Here is a 16,301-nt window from a genome sequence, read left to right as displayed (position 1 = left end):
TTCTAAAAACTTTTTAGTAAAATATATCTACAGCTAAAGTCAACTGTCTGAAAGCTAAATTAGCTTATTGTGGCCTCAACCTAACTAACTACATTTAATGATCCTAAAAAATATTTAGGAAATAAATTGGTTCCAGTGAGGGTATTACATAGTTAATTTATTTATTTAATATACTGCTGTTTCGGTCTATTTGTAGCATAAAAATAAATAGTATCCATCAAACCAAACTTTGTTTCCTCTTAGGATTCTAAGGCAGCACTGGATGCTTCATCAACACTTTACGATGCTCAAATATTACATATATTAAATAAAAAAAGACCTACTTTAATAATAGTTGGACATTTCCAAATTGGGGGCTATTTATCCAAAAGAAACAAAAACAACACAGGAAGACATATAATTAAAAAAAAAATGTTTGAAGCAAATATCTGTAAATATATTGCTTGTTAGTTGTCATATTGAACAACCAGAAACTATTGTGTAGAATGGCTAAAAATAAAAGAAAAATAATTTAGGACATGGAAATAAAAAACAATATATATACCTTTTACATAATCAGCAACAGCAAATCACATGCTTTGGATCACATACACACAGTTGGTTAAATGAGAGGTGTAAGAAATAACAGAAAGAAAAACAATGAGACACAGAATTTCTTGCTTATAGTAATAAAATACCTACATCACAAATCAATATTGTGCATATAATCAAAGTTCTTATTACTGCACCTTCCTCACTGGCCCCATGCATTTATTTATTTATCTATCCATTCACTCATTCATTCAAATAACTACTGTGTTTCGGAAAGTATACCAGGTATGCTTAATAACCCCCAACTGTCCCATAGATTTATTTTTCAGTCACTTCACACTGAAACTGCCCTGAGCAAAAAGTTTTTCATATACTTGTAAACAAAAACAAAAACATTTGACCCTCTTGATAGGCCAACTTTTGTTGATCTCTCAAAATATAAACTTTTTAGAAAAACAGAAACATGAGCCTTCTTATCATTTCTAAAAACAAGTGTTCATGCATTTGGTTAATATATCCTGAAAACAGTCTTGTAAAACTAATAAAAATTTAAATGGTTTCAATGACTTTAATCAAACAATAAATTTCACATGGTAAGATATTATAAAGTTCTAAATGTTTATAAGAAATAAAAGATATGGAATTAAAGTTTCATTTGAAACATAAGCAGAAAATTGATTTTTAAAAATACAGGCAACTGGAAAATATAAAATAAGCTAGTCAGTAGCTTGGAACAGATATGCTAAACTGTGGCCTTACTGCATGATTTCAGAGCCTCCTTGTCCACAATCTTCATAATGCCAGAGATTTCTTCCTTGGAGATTCACTTGCTTAAGTCTCAAAAGCGCGTGTGCGCATGTGTATATATATACACACACACACATATATATGTGTATATATATGTATATGTATATGTATATATGTGTGTGTGTGTGTGTGTGTGTGTGTGTGTATTGGGGGCTCTTTAATACCATATATGTAAAAACTAGGAAAGGGAGAACCAATATGTTTTTGTCAAGCAGCACCTTTTGAAGAATTAAGTAATGATGTTAATTAGAAATGTTAAATTGGGATTAGAACATTATTACAGAAATAGTATTGAAGATACACTTCACTCTGTGTAATGCTTTTGATTTTACAAAACACGACTACACACATAATCTCATTTATTCCTCAAAAGAACTATACACTTGACCCACAAAAGCTGATTCGATTTTCAAAATGTGAAAGGAAATCTTTAGAAAGAGAACGAGGACAGAGGAGGTGTTTATGAAACACCTACGATAATACTAGCCCATTAGATAATTTTTTTCAAGATTGGCATGGAAGATAATCTCTGACTGCTTTAATTTTACCTGTTTCTGAATGTCATCATGATAAGTCATGTATAAGATGTGCCTGTGTCAAGCTAAAATTAACTGAAATTTTAACATATGCCTCTAGTAGAAGAAAATTACACTAACGACTACTATTCCTTATCTGTGTTTTAATATCTCCAAGAGATCTGTAAAAGATAATGAACTTACTCTGTGTTTTACTTACTCCCATGGAGCATGTTGTATAAGTAAAATACAAATCTTCTTATATTATGGCTAAAATTTTTTGTGCAAGATTCTCATGTGAGCCTTATTTTCAGCCTCCCACCCCAAACATCAAAGAATGTCTGAAGGTTAACCTCATTGACCAATCTTTAGTAAAACACCATCAAGTTGCAATATAATGTAAGATTTTCAATGAGTAGATAGGAACATTTATCTATAGACCTTGATTTTAATGAATATCCAGGAATGCCATATATCAAGGAGAAATATCATTGTCTGAATAAATTTAAGATTTTGTTTAATGATAGATTCCCCCTAAGCTGAATGATTTCTAATTAAATTTCATCACAGGTTTTGGTTAAAAATAAATGCATTTACTCTAAGAAAGAAACATTCCCACTGAGAATTACAGGCAGAAGGGAAAAACGAAACCAATATCTGGTTAATGAGCAATGACTTTCTATTGCTTATAAATGTATTAAGAATTCCATTAGAAGTATTTTTTAAATCTCACTTAGTGATAAAAATAAACATTCCTTTAATAAAGGGAGACTTGTATTTTTGTCTCCCTTTTTAACTTGCTTAAAGAAAAATATAAAACTCATTCATTCTGCAAATGTGTACCGAATGAATGAAAACACATTCCTGTGCCCAGGGTAGCAGCATGTAGAATCTGGCCTGTGACTTAAAACTGAACTGGATAAAAAAACAAACAAACAAACAAAAACAAAACTGAACTGGATTTTCTTGATAAATGCAAAATCCCTTGAATTTCCTTTTGCTCCCCACCAAAAAAGCTTTGTCATGGATGAGAAATACCATAAATCCATTAAGGCACCTGAACCAAGAATGTTGTTTAGAAGGTACCTATTTTAACACTGTCTGGGTATACTTGAATATTTTATTTTAAACACCATAATAACACGGAGTCATTCTTTTTAATATCTGCCTAAAAACAAATGCCACCATCCTTGAAAGAATATATACAGTCTACTCACTGAAAAATGCTAATCAGCCTGGGTGGTCCTTTGTAAGACTGGAGGAAATATCACTATTTAGGAAGAATTCCGTTTCTGGTGACAACCTTTATTTTGTGTTCTGCTATTGTAGAACCTGGAAGCCAGTCCTAGGGCAGGGGAAGGCACTGCTCTGTCATGCTTTTATCCCTAAACCATCCTGTCTATGTTACCTTCATATATTAAACTGTACCTAGGAGGTTTATACACCTTGGCTCTATGAGGCTTGTATCAGAGAAACAAAACTGGAATTTCAAATTCCAACTTCCTATATGAGTTTTCAAAATAATTTCTTCATTAAAAAGAAATAATAGGTTACACAGTGCTTTCCAATATCCACTCAGTATCTGAGAGAGTTGATTTTCCACTATGCCCGTCAGAACCGTTGGACTGAATTAGCATCGCATTCATAGACATGCTTCTTTTAGAAAACAGTCCACACGTGTTCAGTGAGTTACTATAACAATAGTATTCCTTTAATTCTCCATTCAGGGAGTACCTGTGCCTCGCTCTGGATCTCTCAGCAGGCAAAGTGAGAAACTTACTTGGCTCTGAATGTGCTCTTTTAGATGAGGGCCCCTCTGTGACAGAATCAGGAGGTCGACTAGCTAACTGCAATGCAGTTGAGTTGTTCCTGTTAGTGTTTTGGGACTCAACATTTGTGACAGCTTCATTCTGTGGTTCGGCACTTGGCTTTGTGCCAGTCTTTCTTTTCTGCTTTTGGGACACAGAAGCACTTGAAGTCCAGGTAGGAGGCAAAGCAGAGGTAGTGGTAGAGGAGTCCTGACTTGAACAAGTTTCTGAAGACTGTATCACATTGTCACTGGCAACTTTACAACACTGGGCATTCTCTTCATGTCCCACAGCTTGTTTGGACATGGACTGGGGCAGCGTGACACTGCAGCCTTGTATCTGAGCCCCATTAGTTTGAGAGTAGACATTGCTGACCTTGGTGACCTTGTGTTGCCCGTTATTGTTACAAACCTTATACCGGATCATGAGGATGATGATGAAAACCAGCACGGATGCTACAATTATTCCACCAATAATAATAATCATGGTGCCTCCCAAAAACTGGGACTGCATGAAATGGCATCGCACGTAATCCTGTTCCGTCGTAAACTGGATGCAACCCACGACTCTTGTGGCAGTGAGGGAAGTGATGCCATCATCATATATTGCCAAGACACACAAGTCATACATAGTTCCAGCAGCCAGGTTATTGACAAGAAAAGTTTTGCTCGTAGGAGGTATCATTCTGAGGGACAATGGAATTTGTGTTAATATTAAAAACAAAACATATAGACACACAGAGCCATTATGACTTCAGTCCTGTTTCATTTTAGTACTTATTAAGATAAGCACATTTATAACAGACATGAAATTTGGGAAAAATGATCTAATCTTATATTTGCCTAGGTAAAACAGTTCAAAGTCATTATTGTATTCTACATTGTATTAATGGTGCCTGCACCATGCCTTGACAAGCTTACTAATTACATTGCTTGGCAAAGCAGAACTCCTAATAAAAGCCCCTGCTAAAAAATCATTTATGACAAATTGCTTTTGAAAGGTGTGACTGTGACATTATCTGACTACTAAACAAATCCATTTAGCACTTACAACACCTCTGTGACTAAAACCCAATTTGAAGAAAGGGAAAACACTGACAATCACATCAGAAACCAGAATGGAAATGCATCAGAGTTTTTATTTTCCAAATCAGTTATAAGATGCTATGGAATGGTACCCAGTAAACCTATCTTTTGTAACTGCGATAATTACTAAGATTACAGTACTTTATTTACAGATCTTAGTCTACTCTTAATGCCGTCAACACTTGGTTCCTAGCATGTTTTTATCTAAAAATGAGGTTGATGGGAATGTATGAGAAATATTATCCTAAAAATATGAACAGGGCAAGGCTGTTGATCAGAGCCTAAATCCCTCATCCCACCCATTATGGGCTGATGAAATTATCTTTAGAACAGTTGCTAAAGTTTGATAAAAGTTTACAGATACCTCTGAATCCATTGTATCACAAAACTCTTCTGTGGGTGCTTTCTTCCACTACCTTTTTTTCCATAGCAACCAAATATGACCTAAACTAAGATTTCACGTAGAAAAAAAGGCTTGAAACTGTATTTTCCTTGAAAGGAATTTTTTAGGACATTTGAAAACTTGGCAATGCTAATCTATTCTACAACCTAAACAATGTGTTCTAAATGAACCAGGAAAGTTTTAGGTCAGAGTATGTATTTGTGATTTGTGATTAAAATCACTAACATTTAGTGAGTGTGTGATAAGTACCAGGCATTACTAAGCACTTTATATACACTGTAATTTTTTTTTCTGGAACACTATAATTTTTATCCTTACAATGACTATATGAGGGTGGCATTACTATTTTATTCATGACAAACACTGAAGTCAGGAAATTTAAGCAATTTTCTGAAGGTCACATAGAATTTTCTTGTCATGGAAGGATTAGGATTTTAGAATTTGGAATGTAGAAACTGGCCTATGGCTATACATATATACAGATATATATACACACACACAATGATAGAAGCTACAGGAAGGTGAGGGGGAGGGGTACCACTCTTCTTTGACAATGGGTTAAATACTGGGTAACCCAGGTAAAGAACTGAGTATGAGAAGGACAAACTACTTTATGTTAATATGCATGCTTCAGAGTCTATATGATCATACATTTAGGGATGAGAGGGATATTAGAAACCATTTACTTTAATCTCTTGCTTTTAAAGATGAGGAAATTAAAACTCAGCCATGTAGAACTTTGCCCAGGATCGATCATATGGCTAGCTGGGCCAGTTTTGTTTTTTTCTACCAGCCCATGCTCATTTTAAAAAAGTTCTCTCATCTCCATACATGAATGAAGATCAAATTATCTTCAAGAATTCATCTGGGTATATAAGAATTGAGTTGATCTTATTTCAAAAAGCTTCAAGACAAAAAAAAATATATATATGTATATTTCAAAACCACAATTTTATATCATTTCTTAGGACTAATAATAGTCTATCATGAGTGAAATTATATGGAGAGGTAAAAATGTATATTTCCAACTGAAAATTGGACAAGATGTGACTATAAATCAATGAGGCTGAACTTCAGAAAAACATACCAGAAAACCTATAGTCAGACACAAATTCTCCATCGGATTCCTTATGAGGAGATTACGTACTTAACTCCAGTGATACTTTCACTGCTCAAAATATTTATAAACTTTCTATTTGGAACTGTCTTAAGAACCAGTGTCTATGAAACAATACACATGCACATAACTCAATTACTCAAAAAAAATCAGTCTCATTATTTTATAGTTACATCCTACTTTTTGACCAAAAATGGCAATACCCATCTTGATCACCCACCTTATTCACAAGACTTGGCTCCAAATGGCTTTTGCTTGTTTCCAAAATTCAAATTCACCCTCAAAAGACGAAGATTTGCCACCACTGAGGATATTCAAAATAGTATGACGAAGGTTCTAAAGATAATTCCAAAAGTGCTTTGAGCAATGCCAGCATCATTGGGATAATGGAATAGCCTCCCAACGTGACTTCCTTGAAGGAAAGAACACTCATGTGGATGTGTAAGTTCTGGTATGTTTTTGAATTTTAAAATAAATCAATCTTGTTCTCTGATAGTCACATCTCTTAGATGAGGGGAAAAAAGTAAGTAAGCATAATATTAAATATAAATTTGAACTCTCTAAGAATAACACCATTCAAAGTATTTCCCCACAGGTAATCTCCTTTCACAAACCTTACATTACACACTTTAAAAAAATGGAGTGCTATAATTACAACACAGAGTAGCACTGTCAATTAAAACAAAACAAAACAAAACAAGTCAGTAGTACGATAACAAGCCCTACAGTAAGATGCATAGTAAGTATAAAAATTTGGTTAATTTTTCTTACCTGTAAACAAGGGTGTCATCATAAGTACCATTGTACTGGATTTGGAACATACGTATTCCGGGAATATTCCTTTGAAAATTAAATTTAAGTAGTGCGGTAGATGATGTCGCTTCTGCTACTACAATTTTATCTTGACTCATTTTAGTATCACCATTACTACTGCTTGCATTAGAACCTGACTTAGTAGAAGTTGAGATATCTGAAGAACCCGGATCAGGCTCATGGATATGATTTGTACTGTTTAGTAAGTGAGGGAGCTTAATTATATGAAGGTCCACTGTTTGTGTTGCTTCCCCAGCAGGATTAGAAGCAATGCAGGTAAAAGCACCTGTATCCTTTACAGTTGTTATAAGAATATCAAGTGTTCCATTATCATACACCAGAGATCTTGTTGCATTTGAAATCAGCTTCCCTTCAGGAGAAATCCAGTGAATTGCAGGTTCAGGGTCCCCCCTGGCTTTGCACCTCAAGGTTGCCCTTTGACCTTCCAGGACTCTCATCTCATGTGTATGACGAGTAATGAGAGGAGGCTCACATAAAAACTCTTCCTCAGGAATTGACCAAAAATAGCGACCAGTTAAAAGTGCTGGAGAAGCACAAGTCTCTAGGTCATCTTCTCTGGACAGACGCCGCAACCACAACAATTCACAATTGCAATGCAAAGGGTTTCCACCAAAACTTAATGCAAAAGTTGATGGGCTGATTATTCCTGAGGTTGCTAGTACCTGAGCTCGCTGAAAGAGAGGGTCAGGTGGTAGCTTCTGCAATTTATTTGATGTTACATCTAGCCGAGTCATCTTGTGCAAGTGGGAGAAAGTCCCCTTAGGAATGTTATCAATCATATTGTGATCCAAACTAAGGGTGTGCAGGCTAACCATCTTCTCAACAGCATCCCAAGGAATTGTTTCTAAATTATTGTAGGACAGATCCAGCTCCTCAAGGGCAAAGACATCGTCAAATGCTGTAGAAGAAATTAAAGTCAGTTGATTGTTGTTCAGTATCAAATGATGGAGATTGGAAAGCCCACTGAACATATCATTTGTAATTTTAGTCAATCTGTTGCTATTCAAATGCAATGCCCTCAAATTTCGTAAGTCGGCAAAAGCATGAGGTGTAATAAAACTTATTGTATTCCTGGATAGAGTCAGGTCCACCAAGCTGGTCATATTGGCAAAATCTTTCCTTTTAATATTTGTAACAAAATTGTCTGCCAACCGCAGTTCCACAGTTCTTCTGTCAATGTTTGGTGGAACAAATAAAAGCCCTTTCTTGGCACAAAGGGTTGCGAGATTAGGAGACAAAATCTGACAGACACAACGCTTTGGACAGATCTGAGCTCTCACTGCTATGCCAATGAAAAACAGATAAAAAAGAAATTTTTCCATTGTAGATCAGATTTAAGAGCCTGTAAGAAAAGATACAAAATGCAGTGTTAGCATCTAATCATTTCACTAATGTTCATATTCCTACTGGAATAATCCTTTTTATGCAAACTGCAATACAGAAACAATTTACTCATTTGTTTACTTAACAAACAAGTATAAAATATCTACTCTGTATTGCAGGCTATATTGACACTAGGATGAAAAATATACCATTCCTGGCCTCATGGGATTTAAAATCAAATGGGGGGAAACAAATAAGCCACCAGATTATTATAATTCTGTAAATTACGTGCTATTTTTGAGATATGTCCAGGGTACTCAATGAATGCACAAAAAATGTGACCTTCAGCGGAGACTGGAGGGAAGGAGTTAAGAAACTTGCCCCAAACCTTGAAATACATCTCATACATTTAAAAGATTAAAGATATATTTGAGGATTTGCAAGTATTTCAATTTACTGAGTAGAAACAATAAAAGACAATATTTGTTACTGTTAACTTTGTGGCATGGTATTTGAAAGTAAATAATTGTCCATTAAATTTTACTCATCTTTACAAACGATTTTGAACATAGTACAACTTTCACAACTTAACTGCAAATAAATACTCTTATTCTCAAAAATAAAAAGGCTAAAAGTTTACCACAAATGCTCTGAGCTCCTAAAATATTAGAATATTTTATTTGACATAAAATTGGTTTTTAAAAGATAATTTATGAAAAGTAGTCGTCAAAAGTCTTGACAGTGAGTCCCAAAAGATGCTATAATTCCATCTTTTCTTTTAAAATCTTAATGTATTTAAATTTAATCCAAATATAATTTAAAAAAATCTTGATAGTTTCATTTTCCAGTTTAATCTGAAGTATTTGTTCTTGAAATTAATCATCAAAAATTAAAATACTAATACATATGCAATCAAAGTTCTCATAAATTACACGTGGTTTTAATGCCAAGAAAAATAGCTAGAGAAAATCAATCTTTAAAAGATGAAAATATAAAATATGGAATTATTCTAGAAATAAAGTGCCTAGTTTTCTAAATAAAACATATTCTTATAGTTTTGATTTATTTTATGCCTATTTTATATCATATTCAATGTGGTTGTAATGAATAAGAACTGTCATGCTCAACAAATGAAATAGTCTTACTCTCCTGTTTATGATGGAATAACTGGTACTAAACTAGCCTTTCTACAATAAGCAGCAACAAAAAGTAAAAAATCTGTATAAAACTATAGTTTTCACATATTGGAAAAGAAAGAAGCACAGAATTGTGATCCTTGAGAAAAGCGAAAAAAAAAAAAAAAAGAATGAATGCTATCATTGCTCCTGGAGACACTTTCAAAGCAGAGCACAAGGAGGGAAAACAAGGTGACACATGAACAGCTGAAGAGGATGAGCGGATTGCAGAGAGTCTCCAGTGGCTTGAATTTATGAGGAAGAATACCAGAAAGAAGAGAGTTAGCCAAAGAAAGAACTTCAGTAGTCCTACAGGTAGAAACAGGGCAATAGATACTAACCATACCAAAACACTGCGGGGAGAGGGGAAGAAGGAGGAGAAAGTAAACAAAAACTCAATGACCTGTGGAAAAATATTAAATAGTCAAAAATAGTATGAAGCACATAATTGGGGTATCAGAAGAAGGCTATAAAGTAGACATAAAAGCAGACACTTTTCCCATTTGTAATAAAAAGCAACGCATAAATCCAAGCTCAAAACAAGGAAAACTATATCAAGACACATCTTAATCAAATTACAGATAACCAAAGGAAAAAATAATAATCTTAAAAGGAGCACAGAAATAAGACACATTACAAGAAGATAAAGTGAACAAAATAAAAAATAATGGCTGACTCCTCACTGATTTTACGTTGGAAATAAAGCAAAATGGAAGACAATGAAAAATATATGTCGAGAATTTCAAGAAAATAAAGTCTGTCAACCTGGATGGGGACTTATATATTCATTAAAAAATGAAAGTAAATTAAAAACATCTTGAGACAGACAAACTGAAAAGTTTCATTACCATAAGAACTGCATAAGAACATTACCATAAGAAAATATAAAGAATAGTCTATTCAGGTTGATGGAAAATTGTACCAGATGGAATCTTGAATCTTTACAGAAATGATACATCTGTGGGTAGATATAAAAAATTTTGCTGTGTTTAATCTGTTTATAAATAGTACTCCTGGTATGGATATTAAAAGTCACAAAACAAACAAACAATTAAAAACCAACCCCACCTTATTTGTACCCTAACAATCAAGTAAGCTGGATAAGCTGGACATCAATTAAAAAAAAAATCAAATGCTGAGGGTATAGATTTACAGTAACTATATTCCAGAAAATAGTAAGTCTCTGATGGAATGAAGAGTTCCATAGATGTCCCACGCAAGAGAAAAGTAAATAAGAGGACCTATCTGTCATAAACTGGGTTAGGGTGAAAGCAGCCTACCTTTCAAAAGTTTAACAAACTTCTTTTTTTCTTAAGATCTTACATTTATTTATTTGAGAGAGAGTGCTAGGGAGCCAGAGAGCGAATGAGCAGGAGCAGGTGGGGGAGGGGGGGACAGAAGGAGAGGGAAAAGCAGACTTCCTGTGGAGCAGGGAGCGCAACATAGCCCAGGACCCTGAGATCATGACCTGAGTCAAAGGCAGATGGTTAACCAACTGAGCCATCCAGGTGCCCCTTAACAAATTTCTTTTTAATGCTTTCTTTCTTTTGTTTATTTTTAAAAGATTTTATTTATTTATTTGACACAGAGAGAGAGAGAGAGAAAGAGAGATCACAAGTAGGCAGAGAGGCAGGCAGAGAGAGAGAGAGGGGGGAGCTCCCATGCTGAGCAGGGAGCCTGATGCAGGACTTGATCCCAGGACCCTGGGATCATGACCTGAGCTGGGAGGCTGTAACCCACTGAGCCACCCAGGCGCCCCTAATGCTTTATTTCTTAGTTTAGTTTTAGGTTTACAACAAAAATGAAAAGGAAGTACAGAGATTTCCTATATACCAACTGCTCCCACAACAGTCTTCTCCATTATCACCGTTCCAGACAGAGTGGGATATTTGCTGCCATCAGCGCATCAAATTTGACACATAATAATCACCCAAAGTTTGTAGTTTACATCAGGGTACACTCCTGGTTTTGTACATTCTACGGATCTGGACAAACGTATAATAGCAAATATCCACCATTGCAATATATACAGATTACTTTCCCTGTCCTAAAAGTCCTCTGCACTCTGCCTGTTCATTTCCTCCTGGTTCATCCTTGACAAACACTAACTTTTTTTTTTTCTTTTTACTGTCTCCCTAATTCTGCCTTTTCTTGAATATCATATAGTTGGAATCATATAGTATGGAGCTCTTTCTGGTTGACTTCTTTCACTTAAAAATATGCCTTAATATATGTTCTTCCATGTCTTTTCATGGCTTAATAGTTATTTCCTTTTAGCATTGAATAATACCCCATTTTCTTAGGTACCAAAGTCCATTTATCCATCTACATAGTAAAGGATGGCTGGTTGGTTCCAACTGCTTGGTGCCAACTGCTTGGCAATTCTGAATAAAGCTGCTCTACACATATGTGTACAGACTCTTGTATAGACATAAGTTTTCAGCTCCTTTGGGTAACTACCATGGAGTGTGGTTGCTGGACTGTATGGTAAGAATATATTGAGCTTCATAAGAAAGTTCCAAACTGTGTTCCAAAGTGGCTTCACCATAATTCCCAGCAGCAATGTGAGGCTTTCTGTTGTGCCATAGCCTTGTCAGCACATGATGTCAGTGTTTCAGGTTTTGGTCATTCTTTTTATTTTTATTATTATTTTTTATTTTGGTCATTCTAATAGGCGTATACTGGCATCTCACTGTTTTAATTTGCATTTCTTTGATGACTTATGATGTGGGGTATCTTTTTATATTTTATTTGCCATCTGTATATCTTCTTTGTTGAGGTATCTATCAAGGTCTTTGGCTCATTTTTAAAGTATGGGTTTTTAAAATTATTGTGTTTTAAGAATATTTTGTATATTTTGGATAACAGTCTTTTATCAGATGTGTCTTGTGTAAATATTTTTCCTTTGTCCCTGGCTTGTCTTCACATTTTCTTGACATTGACATTGTCCTTGGTCTTCACATTCTCTTGATGTCCTTGGTGAAGCTCAAGTTTTTAATGTTAATGATATCCAGCTTATCAATTATTTCTTTCACAGATCATGTCTTAGGTGTTGTACATAAAAAAGCATCACCATTCCCGAGGTCATTTAGTTTTTCTCTTATGTTATCTTTTGGGAGTTTTATAGTCTTTCATTCTATGCTGTGCAGTTATCTCAGTCTGTCTTTTGTTACAGTATTATCATTATTCAGTTCATTGCAGTTTCTTGAACTGTGTTTGAAAATTTGCTATTTGAGAAGACATGGAAGCACTAGGATGGTTTTGAAAATGTGTCTGTTTTGGAAATGAGCTATCTGATTTTTTAAATATTTGGAGACCTCAGCCAACTTTATGTCTCTGCTTCCAGCTTTTTTCGGTAGCCAAGGAGAGCTCTTCGATCTTTCATCTTATCCTTGCATTTCCTTGCTTTTGGCTGCGAATGAGCTACCCTAGAGTCTATGAAGGTAGAGGTTTCCTCTAAGAAGTTTCTTTTATCTCACCAATGCCAACACCCCAGACATTCTGCTGTTGAAAGTCAGACATACTTGTGTGGAAAGAAAAGAATTGTGCTCTCCATTCTCTCTCTCAAGTCTTTTTATAGCATAAAGCCCTGAGTGATTGATTTTTTCCTTGTGCTCTTCTACTTCTTACCTATCATTCTTCCAAAGCTGCAAGTCTGAGTTGCCTGGAGGATTCATTCCAAGTTTCCTTTCCTCCCCCAATTCTTCTTTCATTTTTTTTCTTATCTGAAAATATAGAGTACCTAGGGAAATTGTCTCAAAGAAACAGAAAATAAAATGGTAGTTACCAGGGGCCGAGTGGGGGTTGAGGAACTGGGGAGATGTCGAATGAGGGTACAAACTTACAACTCATAGATAAATGAGTCCTGGAAATCTAGTGGACAGTGTAGTAATTATAGATAACAATATTGCATTATAAATATTAAGTTGCTAAGAGACTACATTCTTTCTTTTTTTTTTTTTAAGATTTTATTTATTTATTTGACGGAGAGAGATCACAAGTAGGTAGAGAGGAAGGCAGAGAGAGAGGGGGGGAAGCAGGCTCCAAAGCAGGGAGCCTGATGCGGGGTTTGATCCCAGGACCCTAGGACCATGACCTGAGCTGAAGGCAGAAGCTCTAACCCACTGAGCCACCCAGGCGCCCCTCTAAGAGCCTACATCTTAAATGTTCCCACCACAAAAGAAGAAATAAGCATATGACATGATAGTGGTGTTAGTTAATGCCATATTAACAATCTTATTTCAATATATGTGTATCAAATCGACATTGTTTTAAACCTTGAATTTAAACAATGTTATATGCCAATTATATTTCGAAAAAGCTGAACTGTTCATTTCCAGTGCACCTGAATGTCAGTATATTTGGAAATAGGATCTTTGCAGGTTATCAAGTTAATGTGAGGTGATTAGTGGAAACCCTAATCCAATATGATTGTGCCTTATAATCAAAGGAAATCTAGACACAAAGACAGATATGCACAAAGGGAACACAGTGTGGAAGTACAATGAGAACATCATCTATAAGCCAAGGAATGCCTAAGGCTACCAGAATCTAGGGGAGATGAATAGAACAGGTTCTCTTTCACAGCTTTCAAAAGGAATCAAATATGCCAGACACCTTGATTTTGGACTTCTGGCTTCCAGAACTGTGGGCCAATAAATTTCTGTGCAGGCCACCCTGTTTGTGGTGCTTTGTTATGACAATCCTATCAAATTAATTAAAGTCTTAAAAAAACCCATTTCTGAACAGAAGAATTTCAGAAATAAAACAGTATGTGTTGTATGCTTCCAAGTATATGTGCATTTAGAAAGGCAAAACTAATCTATAGTGAATGAATTCACACCAGTGGTTGCCTAGTTGGGGGAAGGTTGAGTGGGAAAGAATACAGAAAAATTTGGGAGGTGGGGTGATCATGGAAATGGCTTGTATCTTATTTGAAATAGTGATATCCAAGTGTATGTATTCATCACAATTCACGGACTATGCACTTAGTGCATTTTATATCAAGTGTACTTCAATATAGTTGATTAAGTTTTAAAGAAAGAAACCCAGAAGAAAATCTGGGTTTCCATTATGTTTCCAAATACCGGTTCCAAAGGAAGAAGAATTTATAAAGTGACACATTATTGGTGGCTAATCAGAATTTAGTCATATTTTAGAAACAGGTATTTTCTTAGTTCCTCCATATCTCTTCAAAGATGTGATTCCATTCCAACTTAAATGATGCATCCTATTTCATAAGCTGATTTACTTCATCAACATACATACTGCCTGATATGATTTCACTGCCCATATGGTGATTTAGAAAGTAAGATTAAGTTTAGAATAAAATGTGGGCCACTTTCTTAATTCTATGTTTATTTTTTGCTTAAGTGAGACCTGTAAGTAATGAAAAAATCCTATGAATTGTGATTAATGATGTTTCCCACATTATCTTAGGACAGAGTGGAGATTTCAAAATTTGTAGAAGATGGAAGATAAGGAATCATGTAAAGAAACAGCTTTCATTTCCTGTAAGTTCACAAACTAATCATTGATATATTTATTAAAATAATGTATTACCACTTGAGGAAAATGAGTGTGAATGGAAGAGCAGAGTGGTTGTCATGTTTTGTTGGAATTCATGATTTAAAAATTCATGAAAGTAAACTTTAAAAATTTATTCTTATCTAGTTAAGTTAAACTCTTTTAAAACTTCTGTCTATTGCCTTCTCTAACTGGTTAAATGCAAACAACACTGATCTGTTTTTAATATTTGAGTGGGGATATAACTCAGTAAACAGTCATACAGCTGTAGCTGTCTAGATAATATTTACACATCTCTTCATTATATGTTCTTTCGAGCTAATTCTTTTCAGACACAAAGTGACACATTTATAAACAAAGAAGAGTCTATCACACAAAACTGGAAAATAATTTTCCAGTACTGCATCCTCCTTTCAGCCCATGGCCATTACACAACATATGCTCAAGAGAATCAGTATTTATTTGGCAACTAGAACAGGATATATAAGCAAATTTAGATTTTACAACCAACTGAGAGTATAATCTATTCTCTGCAGAAACCAATATGGTACCAATTTATATGTTGAGTTAAAGGAAAGCTATTGGACTCCTCAGGAGCCGCCTTGCCATCATTCAACAGAGCTCTACCGATTCAATTAGTGTCCCTTTGCCCAGGCTAATGCCTGGGAACAGATGCTGATGCCTATTGACACTGATGTGTTGTTTTAAGATGTGTGAAAATGGCTACAGTGCTGCAAAAGACATTTTATAATACAGTTTAGATAATGGAACACATTTGATATTCATTTCTAATATTTTAGGTTTTCTGCTTATTTTTTCCAAGGACTATAAATGAACAATATTATCATTCTTTTCTCTACTAAAACCTATGCAAAGGTCACTACTATTGAACCTGCTAAATTTGAACCTCGAAACAAGACAGCTATACCTTGAACAATTATCCTTTGATCCTTGATTTTAATAGTCTCTAGCAAAATTCCTATGTACATTGAAAATTAAGTCTTAAAAAATTCACTCATGCATCTAGTCAATCATTCTTTTCCTAGTTTCTTCAGCAAGAATTATTTAGTGTCTGCACCACAGGAAAGGTGCTTTGCTAGAATCTACCAAATTTAGAAGGCTGGGATCTGAACAGGACAAGCACATTCACAATTACAATAGAGGGCAGACTGAAAAG

The 16,301-nt window shown here is 34.9% G+C and overlaps 1 protein-coding gene across 6 annotated transcripts in view; it reads right to left on the bottom strand.

Moving 5' to 3' along the window:
• LRFN5 (leucine rich repeat and fibronectin type III domain containing 5) overlaps positions 1 to 16,301 on the bottom strand; it is a 241,551-nt gene that overhangs the window by 9,452 nt on the left and 215,798 nt on the right. For 5 of the 6 annotated variants that reach the window (XR_004285952.1, XR_004285953.1, XM_032344105.1 and 2 more), the window contains exons 3-4: positions 7,038 to 8,442; positions 3,634 to 4,346 (exon numbers count right to left, since the gene is read on the bottom strand). Coding sequence is in view for 4 of the 6 variants with exons in the window: in XM_032344105.1 (XP_032199996.1) it covers positions 3,634 to 4,346; positions 7,038 to 8,422 (2,098 nt within the window). In the remaining 2 variants the exon portion in view is untranslated. Of the gene's footprint in view, positions 1 to 3,633; positions 4,347 to 6,492; positions 6,679 to 7,037; positions 8,443 to 16,301 lie in introns of those variants that run through there. The other variant, XM_032344108.1, reaches the window with a different exon arrangement.

Source organism: Mustela erminea, chromosome 5 (genome assembly GCF_009829155.1).
Source record: "Mustela erminea isolate mMusErm1 chromosome 5, mMusErm1.Pri, whole genome shotgun sequence".
In the NCBI taxonomy this organism is placed as follows: domain Eukaryota; kingdom Metazoa; phylum Chordata; class Mammalia; order Carnivora; family Mustelidae; genus Mustela; species Mustela erminea.
The sequence above is the reverse complement of the archived record's forward strand: the minus strand, read 5'-3'. Positions and strand labels throughout refer to the sequence as shown.